General features: G+C 45.2%; 1 protein-coding gene across 4 annotated transcripts in view; it reads left to right on the forward strand.

Moving 5' to 3' along the window:
• Positions 1-211: 211 nt before the first annotated feature.
• dnmt3ab (DNA (cytosine-5-)-methyltransferase 3 alpha b) overlaps positions 212-27,891 on the forward strand; it is a 33,698-nt gene continuing 6,018 nt past the window's right edge. For 2 of the 4 annotated variants that reach the window (XM_035610388.2, XM_035610389.2), the window contains exons 1-11: positions 212-359; positions 1,576-1,793; positions 5,282-5,389; positions 9,132-9,501; positions 15,063-15,109; positions 17,451-17,597; positions 24,241-24,681; positions 25,824-25,982; positions 26,206-26,313; positions 26,665-26,821; positions 26,934-27,080. In XM_035610388.2, coding sequence (XP_035466281.2) covers positions 1,713-1,793; positions 5,282-5,389; positions 9,132-9,501; positions 15,063-15,109; positions 17,451-17,597; positions 24,241-24,681; positions 25,824-25,982; positions 26,206-26,313; positions 26,665-26,821; positions 26,934-27,080 — 1,765 coding nt within the window. In that variant the 5' untranslated portion in view covers positions 212-359; positions 1,576-1,712. The remainder of the gene's footprint in view (positions 360-1,575; positions 1,794-5,281; positions 5,390-9,131; positions 9,502-15,062; positions 15,110-17,450; positions 17,598-24,240; positions 24,682-25,823; positions 25,983-26,205; positions 26,314-26,664; positions 26,822-26,933; positions 27,081-27,891) is intronic. The other 2 variants (XM_035610390.2, XM_035610391.2) reach the window with 1 other exon arrangement.

Below are 27,891 nucleotides of genomic sequence, written 5' to 3' on the forward strand. Positions count from 1 at the left end.
GAGAAAGGATAAAATTAAGTTCTTGAAGATGTGTAGTGAGTCAATAGCTCTAAACATACACATTTGTGTAGGAGGTAGATGTCCTGTTATTGCATATCAAAATGTAAAAGTGCAATATGTGAAACTTGTGTTTGTAATATGTTCATTTAAATAAAAATGAAGAAGAAAAAAACTTGGCGGGCTCTAGGACCCGGTGGCAGCCGGGCAGGCCCGTCTGCAGGCCCCTGCAGTGAGAGCGGCGCATCTGGAGGAGAGCTGTCCGGCCGGGGAGGTGGAGGACGGGGAGAGAAGAGGAAGGAGGCTCCGGGAGCAAGCGAGACGAACAGGGCCAGGCCTGGGACTCGGGGAGAGAAACACGGGTAACTGAACACACGAGAGCGAATCGCGCGTTGAAAAAAAAAAAATCCGTTTTAACCCGGCACCGGTAAAACCGCGCGGGAAGGGGAACCTTGATGTGAGCGACCGAAAAAAAAAAAAAGAAAAAAAGAAAAGCGGAAGGCGCTCGATGGAAATAGCGATTTGGAGGGGTTTGCTTTTTCCCCTTTTTTCTGCAGATGTGCTGATTGGACATCGGCGATGTGCACTTGAGCTCGACCTAGTTTCGGGGGCGGGGGGGCAGGGGGATGAACCGGGGGGGGGGGGGGGGGGTGTCGCGGCTCCTCCAAACACCGGCCTCATTAAAACATTAACGGGGATTTACCCTTCAGTGGCCGTGGCCTGTAAAAAGAGCCCGCCCCCCCCTCACGTTACAGACTTCACCCCCTGCTGCTAAAAAGACTGAAAACTTCTCTGCAACCCTCATTGCATCAACACGTCCATCGCCCTGGTTCTGTGGTCTGTTGTGCAATGATGGAACTGCGGTGACTTTCAAAAAAATTTTTTTTTTTTTTTTGAATAAATCATTTTTTTCGCCCGCCCTCAAGATGATACGATGTGGTTGTTGCCTGCAATTATGTCTGGTGCAGGAGGAGGGAGGAGCTCATTCCTGCAGCCAATTAGACCCAAATGAATAAATACAGAGACTGTCACCAGTCGCCATGAAACATGTGAATACACACATTGCGGGGCCCATGGTTTTCCTTTCATTGTGATGAAGCACAGTCCCACGAGGGCAGGCAATGTCCCAGTGTGCATGGCCGAACTGCTGGAGTAACTCCGAACCCAGACTCTGGAGGTGGGAAAGGGAAATGTTCATCTCCACAGTCATCCTCAATTCGATTATGCGGCGTTATTCAATCTGATGTCGAACACTGTGCGTCCATGCACCCATTCGGCACGAGAGTGGTCTATAGAGGCCCTACAGGCGAGAGAATCCATACAGTATCCTCCTGTATGTGAGCAGCATTGGGAGCTTCCTATATATGTGACGTTCCCCCCACAAAGTGCCTCATGATGACCCCAAAAATGAGATCCTTCTAAGTTGATTTGAGGTTAAATGCATTTTTTTGCGCGAAGCTCATTTTTCACCCCTGGATCGAAGCGTCACAATCGTATTAGACAACTGAAAGCGAACAATACGCGTAAGGAGGAGGAGGAGGGAGCGGCTGATTGCCACTGTTGTTTCTTATCTTCCAGGAGAGCGGCGAGAGACGAGGGATCATCTTTCATTTTTTCTTTTCTTTTTGTTCATTTGAGTTTGGAACTTCCCCCATCTACACCCCTCCGCACGGATCATCAACAACTGTGCCCACAAGCCCGCAAGACTCTGAACGATGCCGTCCAACACTGTCACCAACGCCAACGCCACCGCATTCAAAGGCTCCGACTTCGCCGATTCACCCGGAAACAGAATGGTAAGAGGACACGTGTGAGAAAATTAAAGTACAGCGAACGGATTTCCCAACTTTATCCATTCTGTCATGTTTTGGGTTTGTGAATTGAATCATTTGGAGTGGACTTGCCCACTGTCACTGCAAAGAGACAATTCTTTTAAGGAGAGATTATTCACCCTGAACTCATTCAAAAAATATCTATAAAGAGAATGTGTATGAAAGTGTGCATGATTGTGTGTGTGTGTGTGTGTGTGTGTGTGCGCGTGCGCGTCAAATCACAGTCTTAATGGTGTTATTATTGTGACCATACCTGGATGGAGCCTTAAAGTGAGAGTAGTGTGGTCTGTGCAGTCGCTTCATGCCAAAGCCAGTTAAATCTTTCCCTAATTTTATGAATGGAGTTAATCAGTCAGTCGAGCTTACGCCTCATTGATCTCTGTAATCCAGAAGATTTACCCGGGTGGACTTTGCCGTATTGACGCCCCGTCCGATTCTTCGCCCACACACTCCTTATCAAGGCCCCTACTTGTGTAACTGCAGCATCACAGATGCTCCACGGCGACGGCGGCAGCAGCATCGCTGAGGCCGCTGTTGGCGAGGTGGAGCTGCATTATGTGACATTTCAACTGGTGTAATGGTGGTTGGATGACGTGGGCGTTGGCTGGTGTATGTTGAACTGGAGCTGGAATCGCTCTTCGGCTCTAATACTTGGGGGGGGGATCTGTCCTCTTCCTCTCTGTTCCCCATTACACAGTACTGCCCTTAGTCTTGTTGCCTGGCAACAGGGATTGCCTTAAATAACCGGCTAACCAGACGGAAATAGTGCCGAGATATCCACAGTGTAGTAGGGTTCACTCCAGGCTACAACAAATCATATTTCAGGCTATTTTTGTTGATGTTATTTTCTCTTCCGAGGCTGAAGCCGTGTGGGGAAAATGGCGTGCTATCTTCAATTCAGCGTGTTCTTCGTTCTTTCACGCAGAGCTTTGTTGTTTGGGCTACTGGTGCAGACATCGCTGGATTGTGTCATCCCCATAAGTGGTTTCCCAAATGAGCCTGCACACCAGGCTGCACTCAAAACGTGCTATTATCTATGCAAATTCTGCCGCCCTGGTAAGAAAAAAAACAGAACCCCAAAGCACCAGACGCTCTATTCAATTACACAATAAACCCGACACCATAGGAAAGAACTAATTCTCTCACAAAAGCACCAATATCTACATCAAAAATAACCCCTTTTTTTAAACGCTTGTTAGAAACAAGCCATTTTAAAAAATAAAATAATCAGTTGTAACCTCATTAATCACAGCCTTCGTTACTCCGATCACATCCATCTCTTTATGCAAATCACTTTATCACCGTGGGACACTAATGGTTGACGGATTTATTCCATTTTGAGGGGCAAACACTCTCAGGGAGTAAGGCGGGCCGACCTTTGAAAAAATATAGAGACACAAAAGTAGGAAGGTGATGAAATGTTGCAAACCGTGACCCACATCAGGAATTTGAACCTGTCGTGGCGGCTGGGGCCTCAGGAGGTAGAGACACTTTTTGCTGTGTCACATACTATTACAGTTTAACATTTTTTTCTACAACCAGTGTTCACACAGGTCACAAATTTTGATACCACAGGCGCTAATCTCACGGTATGAGATCCCAAATTTTGATTTAAGTGATACATAACTCCCCTCTGAGACCATTTGAGGAGCTCATCAATGTTTTTTTCCAATTATCAACCCTTGGGCGTCCCAGGACAGCATCGGAGTCCAAATTGGGATCTCGTACCGACATAATCCAACATCATAAAACCACATGACCACCAGGATAATCTCAAAACCCTCATGAGGACTTTCAGGAATTCTTGTTGTCAATGTTGACTCAAAATGTGAGGTTCAGAGTTTACCCTTTATCCTGAAAGCTGCAGCTGAGAAAACAATCTCTCCACAAGCTCCAACCAGTAGCTGCTCTGGAGCTTTTTGATGATATCACATGATGACCTTCATCAGCAGACGGAGTTTGCCAAAGGGTTTGAATCCACTATGGACAAGACGAGGCTTTAAAGTGCACTCTGTTGGGGCTGGACTCTTACGTGCAGAACAAAGGAGCGGGGACACGAGTAGGTTTAAAAAATCGTGAGTGCAAAAGTTCTTTGACACAGAGATTGTTCTCAGGGATCTTGGTTAATTCTCAGAGTGTGAATCCAGTTGGTGGAGAGTATTGACAGAGGAAGGAGTCCCCAGCATGAATTTATGGCAGAGGAGGCAGGCACGAACAAACCAGGAAGTGGAAACAAAAACGGGAAACGACAACAAAGGGTCAATATTCCTCACACGCGGAAAAAATATATATCAGTTCAACAACTGCTGACGAAGATCATGTGATGGAACCGAATGGACCTGGTGGGCATCAACTACTGTTTTCAAGATCCAAAATGAACCTCAAACCTCAGGTGAACTGTCGTCATGTAAAACAAATTACAAACAAAACTAATTCAAAAGCATACTGTATATTTCAAGGGACAGATACATGCATGTGCGTGTCTGAAACACACCACTCACTGTTCCATAGCCTGCACAGCACAGGGATTTTTCTGTCCTGCTAAAATTCAGGAAGTCTTACACACTTAAACAGAGTTTTTAATTTCAGCTTTGACTTGTTTCCAGGTAGTTGTGAGATAATACTTTTGAGCAGGAAGATGACGTAACTGCACATGTGCAGTTACGTCATCACGTACGTCAAGATGTAAACTAGGGGGTTATCCCCCTAGTTTACATCTTTTGGAGTTGTTAAAGGTTAATTCCACCTCAAAATCCTGTAGTATCTCACTGTAATCTTCTCTCATGTTATCCTATGTCACTGTGCCTAAATTAAAAAATATCCAAATGTATCTTTGAGGGTCCTATTCAGTCAATATTGACACTCAAAGCATCTACATTAGGATCATCTTTTCTCCCATCAGCTCCAGGGGGTTAGTTGGGGGTGGTGGCGGACATGGGGGGCTTTGTCCATGGGTGTAGACAGTTTTATTAATCAAAAAGAAATTGCAGCGGGGGGGGGGGGGGGGTCGACGTCTTTGTAACGGTGTCAAGAGGGGGATTGTCTGTGGAAGGTCAGCGCTGCGTCCGCAGAGCTTTCGCTTCAGCGTAGTTCAAAGGGACGTGTCGTTCAATGTCTATCCGTCGCATTGTCCGCTCAGCCAGACACTCGAGGACCTGCTGCGGTGCCCCCAAATGTTCAAGTGTTTTAGTGAGGCGAAGTTGTGTGTGCGTGCGTGCGTGCGTGCGTGCGTGCGTGCGTGTGCTCAAGCTCTAGTCTCACCTTGATCCATCTTTGGCTGAAAGTGATCGCAACAAATAGAAATACTTATATAACCTGGAAAGATGTTTCGTATGTGCAGCCAGGCCTTTTAAGTAAACTTGACATGCCCATGCATAAGACAAGTGCACTGTCTCTTCAGTCGTTGCAGGATACTGTGTCCAAATCACAGTGTGCTCTTTTTTTGTTCACAGGGTGAGAGCACAATACTGGACACGGACCTGATGGCAGAGGAAAAGCCGGCCAAGAGCAGCGGCTCTTGTAAAACTGGCAAGCCCGGAAGAAAGCGCAAGCAGTTTCCAGTGAGTGTTGACAGCAGGAATTTTACATCCACATCCGTTCATACTTGTGTTATGGGGATTTTCTGTCGGTATTTTCACATGTATTGGTTAAATATTGCTCGTGGTCGAGATTAGTTATCAGCTGAACCTTGAGCACAGTTCAGAATCTGTACCGTTTCAGTCTGTTTCGTCTCTTTCTTGTCATTGTCACATGTAAAATATGAGGCAACACGGCAGAAAAGTAATAGTTTATACAACATGACCTCCAATCACATCTGAAGTCAGCTGCTGTGAACTTCCACGCTCGAACGATGGGGTGAAAATTCTGTCCGACATAGAGAGGGACTTTACGTGATTAACCATTGAAATATGAGGACAGAAGGTTTTTGTGAAGAATGAAAAAGAGAGTTTGAGAGACGGTTTCAAACCTTTGAATTCTTTCTCACCTCCACGCAGGTGGCAAATTACCGCGTGAAGTAGCCCTCCTGATTATGTCTGTGGGGGGAGAGGGCGTTTATCTGGTATTCGAAAATAAAATCTGAGTTGTGGCTGAATGAATGTGTTCTGGTGGTTCATCCAGTCACCTGTCAGGTAGATTTTGAAAGCGCCTGCCTTCTTCGTACAGAGCCTTCCCAGATGATTCTCTGTAAAAAACAACAACTATATGGCTCATCAGGTTTGGTGGGAGCCCAACTGTACCCTTAGCATCCAAACAAGGTTCCTGTTGGATTATCAGACGGTATCATCACTCCCTCCCCCCACACACACATCCTGATAATCAGACTGAATTGGTTAAACGTCTTCAGTTCAAAAGTGTACCGTGTCGTCCATTTGCACAAATATTGTATCCCCCCCTCTCTATGACAGCAGCGCCTTCATCCCACCATGGTGCGAGACCCTCTGGAGCAGCTATAAACATTTTTCCATACGACGTATCATCATGAACTAATTATTAACCCGGCCTCGCGTGGCCCATGATGGTCTGTTGTGAGGCTCTGAACAGTAAAAGGTTTTTTGGTGAAACGGAAAAAAAATGTCTGCACAAGACACCGGCAGCCTCGCTGTTGTTTCAGCCCCCAGAAACGTGTGAGACGCCACACGCAGCGCTTTGTACTCATGAATATGAATAAACATCACGCAGTCGCCACCATGTTTCTAAGACGCACACAGCCACTACACACTCACCGACATTTGTAATCTGTTTGTGGTGCCTCTTGTAGTCAAAAGCCCTGATTCGATAATGACTCTTGGGCCGACATGTATCACTGAGCTTTTCTCAAGCCTGTCTGTGCTTAAAAATCACGTTAATTAATTCTCACAGCGTGATTCAACGAAAAGCAAAAAGTGGATTAGAAGAATATTTACAGCAAATTACTGTACGGTGGGGACACTCATGAGGGTCGGTGTGTATTCAAAACAGCTGAGCCATCGGTAACAATAAGATCAGATACAGAACAGAGTTTATCAGAGACAGACAGACAGTGACAATGTGATTCACTTCATTGATTCAGGAGTTAAAGCTGTCGAGGCCTCGAGCCTCGCCTTTTGCAGAAAAATGGCAAAAAACAAGGCAAAGTGTTAACTCATTCACCCCCACCTCCCAGGGTTTCACGTTTTAAATATTAACTTCTGTGAACTGCTTCTTTTACTCTCAGATTGTTGTGTTCAGTGCCTCCAGTCCGTCTGAAGTAGGTTGCAAAATGTTCGGCTGCTCTTATCACTCTGATCTAAATTCCTGATATAATATGAACACCTAATTGCCCCACCTCGAGATCAATAAAGCATTATCTTATCTTAATCATGTGTAAATATGCAAGTTTTTTTCTGCCAGATTTCTAGGAAAGTTTACTATAGAAACCCTTAAAATCAAACATCATGTAAGAACACACAATATGACTCCATTCTAAATCTATAATGAAATGAAAAGTTTTTCTCTCTTTTTGGTCGCCACCAGCCACCGAGGAAGAGTTCTAGCTCTTTGGATGCTAAATGATATTTTATCAATAGGTTTATCAATACAAGCCATGCCTTTCACACATTCGCACATTTTCTTTGAACCGCTGTTAATATAGAAATATTGATCCGCGCAGCTTTAGTAGCCATGTTATTTACCACAACACGGGGCTGTGTTGCGTTGTAAAGCTGTTTTGACCCCTGCCTGCGTGTCTGAGCTGCAGATTTACTGACGGTGAACTCTGACCTCTGGCAGGGGCCTCGCGCAGTTCACTGGGTCACTAATCTGTTGCATAATTCTTTCAGCGGCAGTGTGCGCTCTTTGTGTTCGTGTGTGTGAACATATAACCTGAGTTTTTGAATATAAGTATATTGTCTGACTCTATTGTTTGTTTGTTTTTCATTCGATGAGTTCAATAGAATTTTTTCTTTAGGAGCGCCACTCTTTGCCCGAACGGACATTTATAGTCTGCTTGTTCTCGGCTACCACAATGATGAAAGTCATCTGGCGATGTGCGGCCCTGCGAGGAATGCTTAAAAACCAACTTTGGCTCAATGCGTCCTTGTTTTACGATACAGTATGACTTTCACTGAAGCTTATTTTGTGCCCCTGTTTGCATTTTATTCTTTGCCCAGATGTTTTATAGGTCTCTGGGTCACATTAAAGCGGGTGTACGTTGTGTTTCAGTCTGCAGGAATCAAATTGCGTTTGACCTCCTTTAGCTCGCGGCACACAGGTCTGGTGTTCGCCGACAGACGGACGCCTCCCGAGGCGACACTGTCACTTCCTCCAATGCGAGCGGCTGTACCTGCCCCTGCCGCTGTCATCAGTGTTGACAGGCTGATCTCACAAGACATGCTCCACTTTCTGCCCTACTGTGAACCAGTAACGGGGCTTGTCTGAGAAAGTGTGTGTGTGTGTGTTTTTAAGTCTATTTTTGAGCTGCAGCAGAAACACTGTCACGTTTCTTCAAACACTTTGATTTGAAACAAATCTTTTCTAGGTCTTCTAAGAGCGTCTGTGCTTTTTTGGGGGCGTAAAAAAAGAACTGAGTGTCCGCCGCTGAAACTCAAACTGCAGCTCCAGGCGGGTCAGCTCTCTTTGAATTTACTCCCATGCATAGAATGAAATAGTTTCACTGGGCGTTCCAAAGCGGACGGCGAGAAAAACTTTGCTGTTGTCAAACGGCCAACATTCCTCACATATTTCCATGCTGCTGTAACGACGAATGCATGACTACGGAAAGCTTCGGTAGTGTACCTGATGAACTGTAGCGTAATCCCTTCCTCACTTTCCAAGTTAATGGCTGTACAGCGGATTTACTGGCACGGCTTTGAAGTTTACAACTCCGAGTTTAACAGAGCTAAATGGGAAACGCCATAATTCACTGACTAATAAGTGTAGAAGTTGCGCTTCGCGTGGGATTCTGTCCAGATGCCGCCGAGGAGGCTGAACGGATGAAATTGAGCTCATCTAATATGAAATGGATGAACGCTTTAATTGACATTCTCGCTCACGTGGCCCATTTAGCCAACAAAGTCGGAAGGGTGCTTATCCTCACTGTGATCATGCCAGCTGTTTTAGTGTTACTCGCCCGGATGCGTGCGAGATGATTTGCTGTGAATCCTGAGAGGGGTTTGTTTATGGCCCAGTTTATTCAGTGATACATATGTCATAACTATATTGACAGGCTCAACACCGCTCGACACCTTCGTGACATCAAAGTGTAACACGCCGCCACGGCAATAACCGTCTATAAAGTTGATAGATTGCCCGAATGTGCTAACATTTCTCCCGCTCTGCCGGCAGGTTGAGAGCTGTGGCCCGCTCAAAGATGGCGTGGGCAACAGCTACGCTGGGGCGGGTAGGCCCACGCCGCTCCACAACGGAGACATGGGCGGGCACAGAGACAGGACGTCCGACGCCTGCTTCCCCAAACAGGAGAAGAGGGAAGTGGAGAACGGGATCCCCAGAGGCCCTCCCTCCTGCCGGGCAGGGGACAGCTCCCAGGGTCAGAGCCCGAGCCCGAGCCCGAGCCCGAGCCCGAGCCCGAGCCCTTCCCAGGAGAACGGATTCCTGCCCGGCCGCGAGGAGCAGGACTCGGAGAAAGACGGGGACGACGGCCTGATGGCGCCGCACAAGAAAAGAGGGAGGCGGAAACTGGAACGCCCGACGAAATGTGAGTTTTTTGGCCTCACTATCTCTCGATCTGCTCCCTGCGCGTCCGGCGGGACAAGTCACGTGCTTGAGTAATGAACTGTGAGTGGATTTCGGATGTCAGGCACAGAGCATGACACTGACGCTGCCTCACACAGACGCTAAAAGTGCTGGGAAGAAAAGGCACTGGTTAATATGAGGTCTTCAGAGTAAATTTGAAATAATTTGAACTTTTGTTCTGTTAATATTCATTTATTATACATATTATACTGAACGTTTGCAGGCTATATTTCACTTCTGTTCATTTTGTCTTGCTGTCTCGATGTGGTTTACCAAATTCTTTCTCTCTGCGCCGCAAGTTGAATGTTCAGTGTGAAACGTGTTTCCTGTGTGAAAGAAAGAACGCTAAATTAACCATCTAAGATCAAATGTTGCAACAAGGGGAGTCAACCTCAGCTAGTCCAAATGTGAAAACCTTGTTGTAGTTGCACACTTTGCCTGTGGACTGTAGCCATACCCAAAACTAGTTGATTCATTGATCAGTCAATTAATGTGCAGCTATTTTGATAAATGATTTAAGTCATTCTTTAAGCAAAAATGTCAGACATTTTCTGATTTCATATTCGTAAATCCTCTTTGTCTTAGTGTCTGAGTATGCATAGGTCCTATGGGTTGTTTTTCTGGGTCGGTTGAAAAAGAGCCAGAAGAAAATATCATCTGGTGCTTGAGGAAATGACAATGGGATTTTCACACTATATTCTTAGAAACAAAATGATGAATTTGGACAAAAAAAAGATTAATGGAAATTAATGAATGATGAAAAGAATCATTTGTTGCCTTAATTATGTGAAAAAGGCCCAGACAGCGGAGAAAACAGAAATAGAAGTACGACTTTCAAGCTATTGCCTTTTTTTTGTTGTAGTGGAAAAACATTTTTTTCCCCCATATTATATTCATAACAACTTTAATGACTGTTGGAGGAATTGCACTGTATTACATAAAAAACAGTTACTATGGTATGGATACAGTTAATAGCTTACAGGCAAAGTGTCCACGTTTTTGAATCATAATAACTTGTTTTAAATTGAACTTTGGTCACGCATAACTGAATCTGCCACAGAGCCACAGAGCAGAGGTGGATCAAAATTAGCATATAAAGGTGATATAAATCAGAAGGGCATCGATGGGAGAGAGTGGTGCTGACAGGTAGTATTTAGTCTGAGATGGAGATTAACCATATCACTTATTCAACAACCCCCCCCCCCCCCCACACACACACACACTCTTCAGTCCTATCTCTCGCTCTCTCAGCCACGTGTCTCCCTCGCTCCGCCGCAGGGACACTGGCTATGACCTTGATGAGGAGCGCAGTAAATAAAGCCAGGGGGAGGAGCGACCCGTCTCCTGGCAACGAGCCTCGGTTGGGAGCTGGCAGGTCTCGGTTGTGGCCGCCTGCCCCCGTGGGGGGGCCCTGCCAGGTGGATGGCATCGTGCCCAGAAACTCTTTAGAGTCTGGTTTCTGTATTCACCTGGTCTCCGCTTCTGGGATCTGTTACCTCACTTCCAAGCAGAAACCGGTGGAGAACCCCCGTTTGTAACACTGGATCCAATGCTGGCCAGCTTCAGTGTGATACAGTGGTGAACACAGAGAGCATTGCAACACCTTTATCTTATTTTCTGCTCTATCTGCGTAAATCATCTGTTTCTAGATGAGTTAAAACGGTTTTGTAACACTCGCGTTTTGCACTAAGCTTGGTTTCTAATGAGGGTTGTAGATTTAAAGCAAGATGAGGCAGAGGAAAGGACTGGATAATGAAATTACAAAAGCTGATGAATGAGTTTTCCCCAGTTATCGAGTGTTACAGTGAAAACATGTTCAGGTTTTTTTTTCTCCAGTCTGAGAAAATAACCCTGGCGATGTCATCAGGGTTTTTACCAAGTGTAGAGGATCAAACACAAGGATGCTTTTGGATGACATTGTAGGAAGTGTAAGGACAAAAGACGTTCAAAGCGGAATCCAGGGACTAAGAGGCAGTAGTGTCTCGCCCTCTGGTGCCTCAGTGTTGACCATTATTACTTTTTACATGTGTCTCTCTTCAGTTGCCAACATTAAATCACCGCCTTAGACACACTCAGATCTTTTATGGAAAGAGTCCCTTTTTAAAATTTAAAACAGAGGCAGCAAAGAGCAGACTGGAATAATTTGAAAGAGAACAGAAGTTCTGGGTATAAGCACAGTGTTAGCCACAAAATTCAAAGAATACACGCCCAATTACCAAATATTCAGATTCCTGGAGACTCGGAGCAGATGTTAGCGACACCTCTCACTTTCTTTCAAGATGCCGGCAGGCTTCGGCAATAAGCCAGTGTGTCCGGACATAGTGCTGAACATCTCCGGAGGGGCTGTATGTGAGAAGGCAAACGTCCGCAGATGTTCCTCTGGACATTCTCCGGAAGTTTATCTTGCGAGCCCTCTAGTCAAATATCCGGAGAATGTCCGAGCGGGCGCATGTGATTAATAGAGCAGGAAAATCTGTGGTGAATTCACAGCGAGAGCGCGCGGCGTGGGCATGTGGATGACTGTAAACAAGAACTCTGCTTTCCCGCCGCCGAGTTATCTTCGCGTCCTGCATCCTGCATGCTCGTGTGCAGACGCCGCGGAATGTTCCTGAGATTATCCTGCTGTCGTGACTTGAACCATCTCCTGCTGCGTCGGTCATATGTGAACTGCACACTCGTCTGGACCGAAGTTAAGGTCTGCAAAAACAGCTATAGTATAATTGGTGAACATGGTGCAGGGAAGGTAGTTGCTGTTTGCAGGCCCCACACAGTTTGTGAGCTATGTTTAGTGCCCACGACTCACTGAAACAACATTTGTAGGAGGGTAAAAGGCAAAATGTGCAGATTGCAGGAGAGGGACAAGCCTCGGTACAAAGGATGGACTTTAATTCAGATTACATCAGCATGAAGTTCCTGCACAACTGCCCATAATTTAACTGCCAAGTTCTAATTTTGAAATGCAAAACAACAACCCACACTGTTGTACCTTAATGATGTATAGATGTGATTTACGTTGCTATTACTACTGCTCAGGGAGAATTGAATGCCCCGACCGAGCAAGAGTGAACAGAGGGAGTGTTGATTCAAATGTATCTTAGAGAGGACAGGCTTTGTCGGGTCGGAGGGCGGTGCGGTGGATCGATAGCGAGCTCAACAGGGCTCGTGTTATCCATCTGGAGGGCACAGGAACTGAGCTCGAGCAATACGAGCGCTGGAACCCGCTCAAGCTGGCAAGGTATACTCTCTGTGGGCAACACTAGCCAGCTTCCCCTCGCAAACCCGTTGCCCTTGGCAGTCGGCGCCGCCTCACCGGTTTGCTATATAGTCACTTATTCCCGATGAGGACGACGAGACCAGCAGGGTGATGGAAAAACGGGGGGGGGGGAAGAGAGCAAGTGGGAGGGAGAAACTGGGGGAGGTGGGGGGCTCGGCTACACATGGAACCAACTTGAAGGGGCTGCTGAGAGAGCAGACTATTGTTTGGACAGGTCTGTAGGGTACTTCACTGACCAGCCAGTGTTGGCCGTGCAGGAAAACCCGCCACCAAAAGTTGTCCTCAGCCTCTCAGGGCTCGAGTGTTACGATAGTGTTTGAGCTCCGACTAAGCAGATAGTCATGTTTACTCAGGCTGTGCCATCGTGCTCATAAAGGGCACAGCTGCTTGAATGATCTGTACATATACTGGCGTCGTATCACGTATCACTTTTCAGAAACGCTTCATTTTTTTTGAAGTTACACCGGCGCTGTTGCTTCGAACTTCTGTGTTGAAGATGATCTCGGCGTTCCTTATCTGTTCCTGAGCTGCTGCGGGGTGAAAAAAAAGTTTTTTGTGAATCATGTTTTGGTTGGGTGGTGCTCCGTGCTCCCTGGCTCACCCCCTCACTGCTCCGCTGAACTCAGGCAAACAAAGCTGTTTAAGAATGAATAACATGCCCCTTTGTTGTTGCAGACCCCCAGATCCTAAATCACAGCCAAAGTTAATGGGAAACCCTAACGGCAGCTTTTATTGTGTTTACGACATTTTTTATTAGACTGTGGTTTCAGCGCATGTTTCACCCAATGTTGTCGGTGCTATTTTGACAATCTTTGCCCTGTTGCTGCTGCTGCACCTCGCCGTTTGGTGTTTTGCAACCAAGGACATTTTTCTCTCCTGCGCAAAAAAACTAATTCAAGAGTTCTGATTCATGATCAGTGGCGGATGAAGTGTGCAGATTTTCAAAATCAATTAAAAGTCACAATACTGCTAATGAAGTGTACTCAAATACTAGTAAAAGTGCTGCCCGTAGCATTTTGTGTTCATTTTAAGGACAAAAGTGTAAGCAACAGAAAATAAACATCACAAATAAAAAGCAATCATCATTAGAGCGTAAAAAAAAAGTTGGTATTTTTTTATCCTTTTTGCAAATTTTGTATTGATTACATCTGTCGTATAAATGCAATGTAGTAATACTTAAAAGTAAAGAAATATACAAACATATATAATGTTGTGGCGCAGAAGTATAATGTTGCACAAAAACTCATGTAGACTACAAGTAACAATCTCATGTCAACAGTTCAGGAACTTACTTAATATCGCGTCTACGTCTTCATCGGCAGATGTTGTTTACTTTGTCTTGGTTGTATCAGAGGCCACTCGTCCGTGTTGTAAAGCGCCTCAGATGCTTTGGAGTGCTCATAAAAAAAGATTTACATTTCCATCTGCTGAAGAAAGATAATGCGATAAGATGAAAGACTCCAAAACAGGTACATATGGACTCAATGGTCAAGATTAAGCTTTTAAACTTTGAAGTGCAAGTACCTTAAAACTGTCGTGCTTCATTAAAATGAATTATTTTCGGCCATGTGGTGCATAAAATAGGACACTCGATTTGTGCGCGATATTTTAGGACCCTACAACCTTTTGCTATTTGAACGAACGCACACCAATTCCACTACCACCAGTTCCACCAGTTTCACTACACTGTCCACTTCTACTGTGAATAACCCAACGGCAGCAGAGGAGAGACTCGCGTGTCGGTGCAGCTCAGGTTGTGGAACTTGGCAGCGGGATTGTACACTGCCCCTGAGTCTCAGAAGCGAAGCCATATGCTGTTGCCTTTACGGCTCAGTATCAGCGGTGAGGGAGGGGGTCATGCCTATAGCAGCCGGCCGTGTATTTCATGGAAGGAGGGGATATAAGGTCGGAAGTGTGAAAATTTGCCGTGGCTCGCCTCTCCACGCTCATCGTAACTCGGGCATCCTTATCAAACCCCTCTCATGCCGCCTGAGCGCACATGGCCCCCAGTTTTTTTCTGGAGCCGGGGTATCTCTCCGCGGAATCTGATAATTCGATCTCGATCAAACGCGGAGTTAATGGCACGATGTGGAGGACAGGCGCTTAACAATCTGGGCCGATCAACGCGATGAATGAGCGGCCACTCGAGTTTAACACAGATACCGGGGCATAAACCGATGTGGCCAATTTTTTTCCCACTCTCCTGTGAATGATTCAGGCCATCCATTGTGTCGCTGTCTTCCCTCTAGATGTGGAGCACAAGGAGGAGGACGGTGGCGATGCAGTCAAGACCGAGGTAAGATCCCTGCTCTGCTTGTGTCTTCTTTTGTGTTCCCTGGCTGATGTGTACCTGTCGACTTCCGGGAGCTGCAGCTTCCCTTTTTGGGGGGTTATCAACTGTCCCTCCTGCTCGTCAGCATGATAGATGGTCGTGGTGCAGGTTGGACAGACGTGCTTTTCTTGACTCTTTCGAAAAAAGTGTCTCACAGGCAAAAGTTATGAAAGAGAGCATACCGTCGTAATGATACGCTGTCAGTGTCAGTCAACCCGGCGTTGTTATGTACTGTCCTCCCTTTGTCTCCTCACTCACTCCCTGACTGTAGGACAGGTCGTGCGAGTGCTTCGTGTGACTGTAGCTGGGTGGGAGCGATGTAAATGGGATTTACAGGTAAATGTGAAGCTTTTAGCCCACACGCCCAGTTAGCTTAGCTTAGCATAAAGACTGGAAACAGGGGGACAGCTGGCCTGGCTTCGTCCAAAGATAGTCTTGTACTTGAAGGAAAAAGTTACCGCGTGACAATTTTCTTATTTTTCTTTGAGAGAGTCAGATGAGGAGATTTTTGCAAACTCTTGTACCAATCCGCTAAATCTGCAGCCGGTTAGCTTAGCGTAGCATAAAGAGACTCTGTCCAGCGATTAACAAAATCCCCACACAAGCACCTCTGAATCTCACACAGGAAATAGTACATAGTAATATAATATATCTTGCTTGGTTAACGTGTAAAGAAAAAACTGCAAAAACGACCGTTCATCACGTTAAGTAACATATTTTGTGGCCGGCTGTTTATTGGCTGGGACCAGCTACTACCTGGTGTTAAATTTCAGACTTAAACAGATTGAACAAATTAGATATAAGCTGTTTATTAGTGATCTATAAAGGAGGTATATAGATTGAATTACATATGGCCTGGCTGGCTTTTGCTATGCTAAGCTAAGCTAAGCTAACCGGCTGCTGGTTCCTGCTGTATATTTTTCATGGATATTAGCATTGACATATATTTCCCATAAAGTCAAACTATTCCTTTAACAATACCGTTTGTTTTTTACAATTTGGTTTTGCACAGATAAAAAAGACCAACAAGAGATATGAGGATTTAATGTTTTGAACTACTGAGCTTTAGAGGTGCAGGCAGGTGGACTGTGTTACTTCCGGACAGAGGCAGGCTAGCTGTTTCCCTCTGTTTACAGTCTTTATGCTAAGCTAAGCTAATCAGCTACTGGCTCCAGTTTCATATTGAATGGACAGACATGGGAGTAAATAACTAAACTAATCCTAAGAAGGTATAAAATGCAGGATTTTCATTGTTAAAAAAATAAAATATATATATTGACATATGACCCACTATAAGTGTGTGGTGTTTTGTGAATTTATCTGCAGAGGCCCTGACCTCTGCCTGTATTTTTATCTTGCCGTGTTCTGGACGGACGCTTCTGGGCTACAACCTTTGGGCGGTGGGTGTTCTGCGCAACCCCCAGCCGATTACAGTGTGATGGGTTACAAGGTTACATCGCCGTTCTCCGTCTCTCGCTCTCTGTCTGTGTGTCGTCATGGATACTCTCGTTTGTCCAGCCCCCTTCCTGCCGGGTTGTTTGCCGAGGTGTGAGTGCGTTTATTTGTCGAACGTACAACCACCATGAAACACTCAGAAAGACACTGAGTCACTGCTCTGTTCCCTTTTACTCACTCACTCATTCACTCTCTAGCTCACTCAACCACATCTGCTCTTTCTCTCACACACACTCGAATAGTGTGTTCCCAGGCAGCAACTGACAAATCCTGCATAGTATACTGTACCTAGTTTATTTCTGTGTATCATTAAACCTCGTGCCACCGGCTCTCTCACAAATGTCCGGTGAAAGCTTGCACTAAAAAGTGTAACTGGATCTACACCATTGCTAGAATAGAAGCTTGGTACATTTGCCCGATCGCCAAGGTCTCCACAGAGATTATTTCTCTCGTCTTTGAACTTGTACTCAAACTTGTAGAAATGGTACCTAGTGGTGTATAGAATTGAAATATCAAATACACTTGGGAGCTCCTGGTGCCGGTTGGTGCCGGTGACCTTGAGACTGTTGCCAGGGAGTTGTCATCTAGACGCTGTGGCATCACCACTTGCTGCCAGACCGATCACAAGCCGATTGCACAAACGTGCGAGTCATTATCTTTTTTGAAATGAGACAAATCTATCTATTGTCCCAACTTCAGTTGACTCACTTGTTAACTAGAGTCCACCGCTGATAGATTGGAGGCACAGATTTAATACATATTTTGGATGCATCCTCATAGGATGCTCAAAGGAAGGAGCAAAAACAAGTAGCTAACTTTTTTTTTTTTTTTTTTGTAACACCTTAAACAGGGAGGTCGAGGCAGGCTGCGTGGGGGAGTTGATTGGGAGATCAGCCTTCGTCAGAGGCCCATGCCCAGAATAACCTTCCAGGCTGGTGACCCTTATTACATTAGCAAGCGGACCAGAGAGGAGTGGCTGGCCAAGTGGAAGATGGAGGTGAGTACCCCAGCTCTGTCGGGCCACCACCGAACAGCAGAGCGAGTGACAGGCGCGGCTCGTGGGGGTTTCTTTCACGGCCAAGTGTATTTGATGGGTCATTTTTAATATCTCATGGAGGTACCATTTATTTCGTTGGCTTTCCAGCGCCGTTGGCTCAGTCGGCTCCTGCGTTTCCTGGCTTTGTTCTTGTCTATTGTGTTAGCGGAGGAGAAATCACATGCAGCTGCGGTTGAACATGTGTTTTGATGCCTTGACATGATTCAGGCTTCCTGGAGGAAAATGTTGGAGTAAATTTGGGTTTGCATGATTCTGAGTGTGTTAGTTACTTTGGAGTAAAGGGTCGGTTCAACCAAACTTTTAAGGTTTACCCCTGTTTTTATTATATATTTGACAATGTAGAGAAACTGGAACCATGGGGGGGGGGGGGGGGGGGGGTATGACATGCAACAAGCTTCCAGCTATTAAACAAGGGACCTTGTGGTTATATGGCATTGCACCTTGACCATTAAGTTACCAGGGGCCGCCCCATAATTTCCCTTTCACCCCATAATGGTAATGCAGCATCTTGCCAGATGGCATAGCATTGCGGCAAAAGTTGAGCCAGGTTCAACTTTTTTTCGCCATATGACCCAATGTATTTGGCCGGGGCACTTGACGCCCCCCCCCCCCCCCAAACTGTGTCAACACTGGCCACAGCAGCAGAGTCAGTTGGAACGAAGGTTTTTCGTCGTTAACAGATTACATCGGGACTATTTCCAATGAAGCGTTCTCTGCAAACATACAGTTTATAGTTTATTTCTGGCAGCAGTAGTTGACAAAACAATCTCACCACTAGTTCCATTTTGTAACCATTCTAGAGCTTTTGATTGTTTCAACTGGACTTCCTCAGCAAATGGAGATTGTCGCGTTCCACGTTTTTCTTGGCTTGTCTTAAAAATTGAGATTGTAAACCTATTGTTGACCTTGGACAATAGTTGTGCAAATGTCATCACTACAAACTCCACTTACTCACAGTTTTGAAGCTTTTCATTGCATCACATGATCTTCAAAACAAAGTTTGATCAGGTGAAAGCTCAAGACAGTAAGATTTTTTACAACTACATGACCTGATCTGGTATGATCAAAAGATAGAGAACAGGTACTACGTAAATCTCGGACCCTGTGGTGAGATTGATGTGTTGGTCATTTTGTTGCATGTCTGGATTTTTACTACATCCTGAATGATCACATGTTCATCCTCCTTAACAAATGTGACAACTTATCCAAGCTCTAAATTACTTTTGTGGAACATTAAATCCAGCATGAATTGAATCTGTATAAACACAAAGCTCACCACATTGCTCATTACTTTGCCATGCTACATATGACTTCCTGTAGTAACGAGATGTAGTGGTGCACCTTCCATCCATTGCATAATGAGGAGTCTCCGGAGCATCGACGTGGGGTCTTCCTTCTTTTCTTCTGCCTCCCCACCCCCCTCCGCTCGGGGAGCGGCCGTAAAAATGTCTCCCCCGGGAGGAAATATTGCCGTATTAGCAGAGTCCCACGAGTGAAATGTCGTAAAATATGAGGCCAATAGGCAGATTGCGTTCGCCAAACAAGAGGTGGAGTTTCTTTAAACAAGTGTTACTACTCTGAGTTTTAAGGGGATTTGCGAGATGCAAATTGTGACCGTACATGTTTTTCTTCCCCCTTTTCTTCTCATCTGGCGCGTTGCAGGCTTTGATCTCGTTATCGCAGAGACTTTCTTTTGGCGTCAAAGCCCTTTCCTGAAGAGTAATGTGATTCACAGCCTTACTTGGCTTTTGGTTTCCTCCCTCGCCACAGAGCATGTTGCTGTTGCATGCTCCTGCAACAGGGAAGGACATGGTGGCTGAACGTGTTACTGCCATCTTGCACTTTCTCCAGGGTCTCTCTTCTCTTTTCACGCGCCTTGCGTTACAGCGGACTTCTCCGTCTCTCCCTCTCCGCTTCCCTCCCCTATTCTTCTCCTGACCCCTCCCCCAGCTATGGAAATGAACTCTGTGCTATGGATATGAGGGTGAAAATGAGGTTTGCAGCAAATTTCCAGCCCTGCTTGCAAGACAGCCTCTTGGCTCGCTGCCAACATTTTGCAAGTCCTCTCCAGCCAACCAGGATTCCTGTCGGCAATCACCTGACCCTGAATTCCCAGACAAAGAAATGTTCATGCTTTCTTTTTTTAAGCGATCTCCTCTACCCCGAGAGTGGGGGTGAAAAAAAACTCAAGCCCCACACTGGATTATGAGGGTTGCGCGCTGGCGTGTATGGGTATGTGCACTGCGTTGTTTGTTTGATAACACGGGGGGGATAGTGTGCATGTGTGATTAGCCAGCTTTTAGCAAAGGGGGGAATATGCTGACTTCAGGTATTTCCACGAGAGTTGTTGTGGACCATCTGCTCCGCTCAGCTTAAAGGGAAACCGTGTCTTTAAAAAAAAAAAAAAAAAGAAGGAAAGGAAGAGTGAACGGGCTTCGGCCGTGTTTGGGAAAAAGTTGCTTTGCATGAAAAAAGTTTTCCCCCTTGGGGGTGAATATGTGCTGGAACTATTTCCTGTTTCATAGCAGTGCCTAGAAATGTCAAGAGAACTATTATTCTTTTAGTTCAAGTTTGTGTACCTTTAAAAACGTAGTTGTGTTTTTTTTTGTTTCGTTAGAGCAAGCACAATTTAACCTTGCCTAACATGCAGCCAAAGTTGTTTTGTAGGCCTCAAAGCCCTCTCCTTCCTATCATGGTGCACTTTGTTCTCTCTGACCCGGCCCATAGATTCACTATTAAGAACAGTGATTTTCATAACTTGAAAAGATCAGCTCTCTGGAGTGAACCGAGCAGCCTCCTCAGGGGGGGGGGGGGGCATTTATTAACAAGCCCACTTGTGGATTTATGGGGAATTCTGTTTATGTATTCATCGCCGACCCTGTAATATTCCTAATTATGTCTTAAAAGGACGCAACACAATGAGAACCAGATGGCCCCTTTCGGTGTGACCCCCCAAGGCCACTCGTGAAATACGCTGCCTTTGTAGGGATCTGTGCTGAAAGTCAGGCTAATGAATGCAGTGGACACATTCGCTGCACAGCAGAACCTGCCACTTGTGCACTGTCAGATTTTTCCTGATCTGATGGCATCTTGCGTTGACGTACACCTGTTGTGATTCGGGGAGCTCTCTGCCGTTTGGCCGCAGTCTTGATCGGCAGATAAGCCCGACGTCTTTGCGCTGATGACATATTCCGCCGCGCTATCCGTCAGACAATTACACCAAACAGCCCCCGCTGCGCCTCCGCCGCCTGTTGCACATGAGAAACTGCTGCATTCAAAGGTCAGACTCTTTTGTGCTGCTTCAAAGGGCCCGCTGCCGCGTCGCGTGAGGAAGTAACGTTAATTGACAGTTTATTTCGCTTTTCCTTTTTTTCCTTTTTTCTTTTTCAACCTTTGATCAGAGTTTGCAGAATGCAGAATCGACCCGAACGGCACGCCGCCTGCTACTTTAACATCTTTTCCTCCTATATCGGATCTGTTCGAGGCTTGCTGTCTCCGTGTCACATGTGAGCTTTTACACGGTTTCCTGCACCAGGTTTCATTTCAGCAACTGCACTTTTGATTCGCCTGACCCTTAGGGACAATGAAATGTTCCTTGTAAAGTTAACAACTTCATAACAGACAGTTTGTTGTCTTATAAATAACTGAAGCTGCACGGCAAACGTGACCTTCGTGTTAACAAGTACAGCCCGGATTGGATATTAAAAGTATCATCTGCACACCCGAGAGACCAATATCTCTTCTGCCTCTCGGTGCACTCTTTCACCCCTGCAGCCCTCAGGGTATCATGCTGCATAGTCTCAAAGTCAGATTATCCCTTATTGTGCTCCCAACATGTCTCTACACCCTGCCAGCAGCCCGCGGAGCTTCTGTTCTCACTTTATCCCTTGAAGAAATCCCACGATAACTGTAAGTACAGTAACTTATGTTTGGGTTTTCCTTTGCATTTTTACATAACATAGTTTCCCCGAGAGGAAAAAGGAGTAGATATTTTCCCCTGTGAGGTTTGTTTAAACACATTTCCGCCCCCGTGCTTATACATCTACTGTATGTCTGCTGTCATTTTTGGTATTTGTCTTCAGCACAGCGTGACAGCAGATATAAGTGCTGGTATTTCTGTGCTGTCAGTGACAGGCAGGCGTGCGTAAATGATAAAGGCCGCATTGTGTCCCTGCTACCTCCTTTCCTACTTTCCCCTTTAGACTCGGAGGGCCTGTCTTGCCGGTGGAGCTGCACACACACTGTGAGGCCCCCAAAAGGGGGCATTTACAACTGGGAAGAAGTCCAGAGACAAATATCTGGTTCCCTATAGCCACTGTACTTTCACTCCTCCCCCACTGGCATTTTCGGCGTCACTTTCTCATTGGCTCTGAGGACAAGGAACCCTGGAGACAGTCTGACCCAAAACACACCAAAAGGAACACCGTAACAGCCGCTCAGCAGCGGGCTAATTGGCATTTTTCAGATCCACCAGTATGCAGCACGTGATTTTTTTGGGGGGGGGGGGGGGGGGGGGCCATTGCGGAGAAGCTGGACTAAAATTCATAAATTCGTAGTTACTCCGTCAGCTCATTCGTGTGCGACTGCACCGGTGACTGCTCCCCTCACTTGCCAACATGATTACCGATCGTCTCCCCCCCGTACACACAACACATTTAGCAGTTTAATTGACATTTGTTAGTTTTTGCAGGTTCACCATCTGGAACCACACATCCAGAGCAGGCTGTCGAACACTAACGCCAGTGTGCTTGCGCTGGAGCCAAGCGGCCTAACACACATGGCTGAGGGCTTTGAACCATCCCTCCAGCACTACGGTACAGATATATATAAACCACAGCAGAGCCTCTTGATTGAACGGCACATGTTTCTACTCTTCTGCGCAGATACCCCTCCCCACGCCGCCGAGGCACCACCTCCCCTTAAAGGCGCTATTGTTTATGGGAGAGAGAGAGGACGGGGGGATTGTACTAAACTCTCTCTCTGGGTCTCTCTCGCCGACTTGCCTTTTTTCCCTCTCTTCTGACACTCTCAGTCCGGCTCTGGGCCTTTTACAGCGTGTGTGAGACCTGAGAGGCTGAGAAAGACGGGAGGAAAGTAAGCACAGCTGGGCAGCGCTGCTGTCACGTGGAGCCTATAGTATGACTAACACGTGTTTACATACAGGACTGCAGATATATATTCTGTGTGTGTGTGTGTACGTGAAGGAAAAACAGAGTGAGAGAAAGAAAAAGAAAGTTAGCACGCGAGTCCCTACCGTGTGTGTGTGTGTGTGTGTGTGTGTGTGTTTGAGAGAAAGAGATCAGAACGAGTGCAGCTGTTGGGGATTTACTGTGAGAGGCTTAAGTCCCGGCTACGTCTCGTCCTCTCTGATCGACCTAGCGGTTCAGTGTCAGGTACCACAAACCCAGTGAACTCTCCGCTGCAGCCATGGACACTATAGAGTTACTGTATACACCGCCGTTGATGAATGGGCCTTGCAGGCGTAGATAAAGACGTGTTTACAAAGGCGCCCAGACTCCCACAATCAAGATTCCGCACGTATGCGGCGGAGGTGAGGTGCACTTCGTGCTGTGTTCAGCTCAATCCAGTTTCACTTGGTAGTCTTGCGCGGCCATGGGAGCATACAATGATGATGCACATGTATGCAGCCATCCATATTTGACTATGTGTAATGTGAAAGAGGTTTTATGAAGTGAAGAACTATCAGAAGAGATTTATCCTGTCCTTCTCCCGATCCCTGTCTGAATGGTCAGGGTGAAGGGATTACACTCCACTCGTGTAACATACCCGCAGCAGTGAGTGAGGATTTTTTACGCACTGTGAAAATCCCCAAACGTGAGCAGAGCAGGAGCGGGAGGCCAAAAACAGCTCAGTGAGCCATGGCGGTGTGAGTAGAGGAAGATGTCACATGGCGCTAAAATGTGCACAGAAAACCCACGTACACACAAACACACACACACACACACACACACACACACACACAGTGAGTTTATGCTGGGAGAGCAGGCGGAGATTGTCCTGACACACTGCGGCAGTCCAAACACGTTGTTTAAATAAGTTTAAAAGAGTCACTGCACATGGCAACTGGAAGTAGTAAGCTACAAACTGTTTTGTTGTGAACGTGTTGTTATGAATGAAATTACCCAATGTGAACACTACATGTGGAATACTTGATTGCTATTAGTGAATCATTTAAACTGCATTTGTATGGGAAGGACTGACTGTATAGTATCTGTCCAGCACCAAACAGCAGAAATACAAAGTTAATGACGAGTTAGTAAATATAGTGAATATATTATTATACACAGTTTTCCTTCAGGTCGAGCGCAAAACTGACGTAAATATTGGACTTACATTTGCCCATTTGCCAGAAACACAACCACTTAATGTAATTCTAATAATAACGATGATAAGTGCAGATGGTGCTCCATGTCTGTTCAGAAAGATGGTTTATTTCCAATAATTTATATTTAGAAAAGTAATACATCTAGCTGGATCAAAACGCAGTCTTGATAGTCAGTGGCTGCACACATCATGTGAAACGCATTGTCTTTATCTCTGCTCTCACTTCACTGTGTTTCAGGCAGAGAAAAAGGCCAAACTGATGTCAGCGATGAACACAATGAAGGATCACGAGGAGAATGAAACGGACACCCAGAAAGAAGAGGTCTCAATTGTAAAGCACCCGCAGCCTTCAAAGCAGCAGCAGCAGCAGCAGCAGCAGCAGCCGCTGCCGCCGCCGCCGCCTCAGTGTCAGTCTCAGTCTCAGCCTCAGTATCAACAGCAATCACAGCTGTCGCTACCACAGCAGCAGCAGCAACAGCAGCCGCCACAACAACAACAACAACATCAGCAGATGCCTCAGCCACAGCAGCAGCAGCAGCAGCAGCAGCAGCAGCAGCAGCAGCAGCAGCAGCCCACTGACCCGGCTTCCCCCACTGTGGCCACGACCCCTGAGCCTGTCGCCATCGCAGGTGGAGACAAGACCTGCCCCAAGTCTGTAGACACTGAGCCAGAGTACGAGGTAGGATCATTACAGCATATGTTTTCTGGCCGATTGTTGGTTTGTCAGTCCGTCAGCGGGATTCCACAAAACAGCACTGAACCGATTGCACCAAAAATGGTGGCGGGACGGGACGCGGCCTAGACAAAACCCTGCGAGAGGACATTTTTCTCAGGAATAATGTTTCAAAAAAACAAAAAACATACAGGAATTATCAGGCTACTTCCATTTCCCTTGTTTTTGTTTCTTTACTGCGAAAGGTGCTCTACTCGGTGCCATTGATTCTAGAGATCACAACATAGATGTCTATTGGAAAAAGGGGTTTGATTTAAAGCCAGGGTTAATCCTTGTGGAGTCAATTAGCCTTTCATCTTAGGGGAAATTATTCATCTGGGGTGTTATACAGCTGTCAGCCACGAGTATGGGATAAATGTCACGTTGAATTCTGGGGTAATTCACAAAATATGATGTAGATGACATCTGCAAGACAGTTACATTCGCGCAGATTTGATGGAATGTTGCAGCATGAAAAACTGGTGTCTTGCAGTTGTTTTTTTGTTTTTCTCCTGTAGACACAATATGTAGCTTCAAGCAAATAATAGATGTATACTTAATACTAAAATATATTTACAGTATATAAAAGGAATTCTTCTCAACATATAAAGGTATGTCACTTGAGCTAATGTACCAGACTTTGCACAGGCTTTATACAACTATTTAAATTTTTTACATGTTAAGTTGCTAATTTAAGCACAGAGTTGGATTTGAATATATGGATTTGGATCTACGTGAAATTAATTGGCTAGTAAAGTTATTAATTGAACTGTTCATTTTCAAACCAAAGTGCTAAATCTCCCTTCTTCATGCAGCTTCTTCATTTTGAGCATGTGCTGCTCATGTGATACAATGTCATATCATATATCATATCATATTATATTAATATATTTAGATAGTAAAACATTGTGTTGTTCTAGATATTCTGAAGTAATCACCTTAAATTATTGTTATTTTACAATATTTACAAATATTACAATATGTAAGGTTTTCAATCTCACTCAAAAATGAAAAAAACACTTAAGACAGATGGTGTTTAGATAAGTTTCACAGCTACACCCAGAGGTGAATATGGAGCGGTGATGATTTGTCCTTTATCTTGGCTGCAGGACGGTCGTGGTTTTGGCATCGGCGAGCTGGTTTGGGGGAAGCTGCGAGGGTTCTCGTGGTGGCCAGGCCGCATCGTCTCTTGGTGGATGACGGGACGGAGCCGAGCTGCTGAGGGAACCAGATGGGTCATGTGGTTTGGAGATGGAAAATTCTCAGTGGTGAGTGTGTCGAGCCAACGTCGACAATGATGATTGATTTCACAAGGAATCAAACAAAACACGTTTTATAACCAGGTTTTTTTTTGCTTATTGTCCAACCAATTGCTCTTTTCCACTACTAACATAAGTCCTTAATCTTTTGACACTTTTCTATTCAACAATAACACTATATTTAATGCAAGACAGCAGGAAAAATTATTAGTTTCTCTGTGTGTATTTACAGGTCTGCGTAGAGAAACTCATGCCTTTAAGTTCCTTTAGCAATGCCTTTCACCAACCAACTTACAACAAGCAGCCCATGTACAAGAAAGCCATCTACGAAGTGCTACAGGTGAGTACCATAGCCCTGTGATTAAAAAAAAATGTATATAACAAAGTTATATAATAGCAGTGCCTCATTATAATATAGTCTTTTTATAGATATACCCAATAAAAACAGAAAAACAAGTACAGTGCAAGTTGAGTTCAAGTTCACTTCCATTAATTAAAGTGCCATCACAAATTTGTTTTTATTATAAACAGTCACACTGTATGAAAAATGTAATCACGATCCTCTTTTAGGGATACTACTGGTATGTAGCTGCGTCCTAGTTGAGACATTGATCACAATGAATCGGCAGATTATCCATTCTCTAAATAAACTGAGGATAAAATCTACAGTAAGTCATGAATGTTTTCTTAGGTGGCTAGCAGCCGGGCGGGCAAAGCCTTCATGGCCTGCCCCGACAGTGATGAGACAGAAACCTCCAAATCGGTAGAGATGCTGAACAAGCAGATGATTGAATGGGCTATGACGGGATTTCAACCCACTGGACCCAAGGCCTTAGAGCCGCCGGAGGGTAAGAGGAAGTCAATAGTCTGAAGCTCAAATTTTTTCATTCATGAACAAGCCGCTCTGATCACATCTTCATGTCTGTGATATTAATTGACTGATATGCTGTGCACCTCCAGAGGAGCGTAACCCATACAAAGAGGTTTACCCCGAGATATTTGTGGAGCCAGAAGCCGCAGCCTACACGCCACCTCCAGCCAAAAAGCCTCGCAAAAGCACAGCGGAGAAACCCAAGGTCAAGGACATCATTGATGAGAGGACACGAGGTAGGGTGCCTCATTTATTGGGTTAAGTATTAGTCGTGAACTCTACGTCCCACCCCTCGGGGAGGACTCGATGGAGTTGTACGCCAGAGTAATCGGTCGGAGAAGAGTGATGGGACTAGACAAAAAGCCTCAGACCGTTTGAAAGACAATGAATAGATGTTTGTTTGAGTTTATTCGCGAATGTGCTTCATCTAATTTGCTGCAAGATGTTTTAGTAATGAGTCATTCATCTGTGCTGAGTAGTCGTAACTGATTCAGTCACAAAACTGGCCCCAAAATTAGTATAATTAGAAAAGCTATTGTGAAAATATGTAGTAATTTAAATGAGGGCGTTATAGTTTAACATTTAAAAGGTTTCTGAATAATTTAGTGCTTGATAACCTCTCGTGCATATTCCCACTCTTAGTCCTCAATCATATTCATGAACATCTGATTATTTCTCCCAACGTCAGCCCCAAACAGAACGATTTCACTTGCTTTTTAAGAATTTTTAAAGTTGAAAAAAAACAATATTCTGCTGAAGAATGTCAAGCAAATTTCAACTGTGCTGCTGTGCAGTCAGATTAAGATTAAGATTAAATGCCAGAATAATCAGAATAGGTCCTCTTGGAATGTGGTGTGCCACAGGGCGAAATGTTTGGGCCTTTGTTGTTTTGGTATTTACATAAATAGTCTGTCTGATATAATGATATAATAATGTAATAATAATAATATTGACATTTATATTGTATTTTTTAATTAAATATATTTGCAAACAGAAACACCTCCTCTACAGGAAATATACCATTTGGCAATGGAAAGGAAACAAAAT

This window comes from Scophthalmus maximus, chromosome 15, assembly GCF_022379125.1.
Source record: "Scophthalmus maximus strain ysfricsl-2021 chromosome 15, ASM2237912v1, whole genome shotgun sequence".
NCBI classification, from domain to species: Eukaryota; Metazoa; Chordata; class Actinopteri; order Pleuronectiformes; family Scophthalmidae; genus Scophthalmus; species Scophthalmus maximus.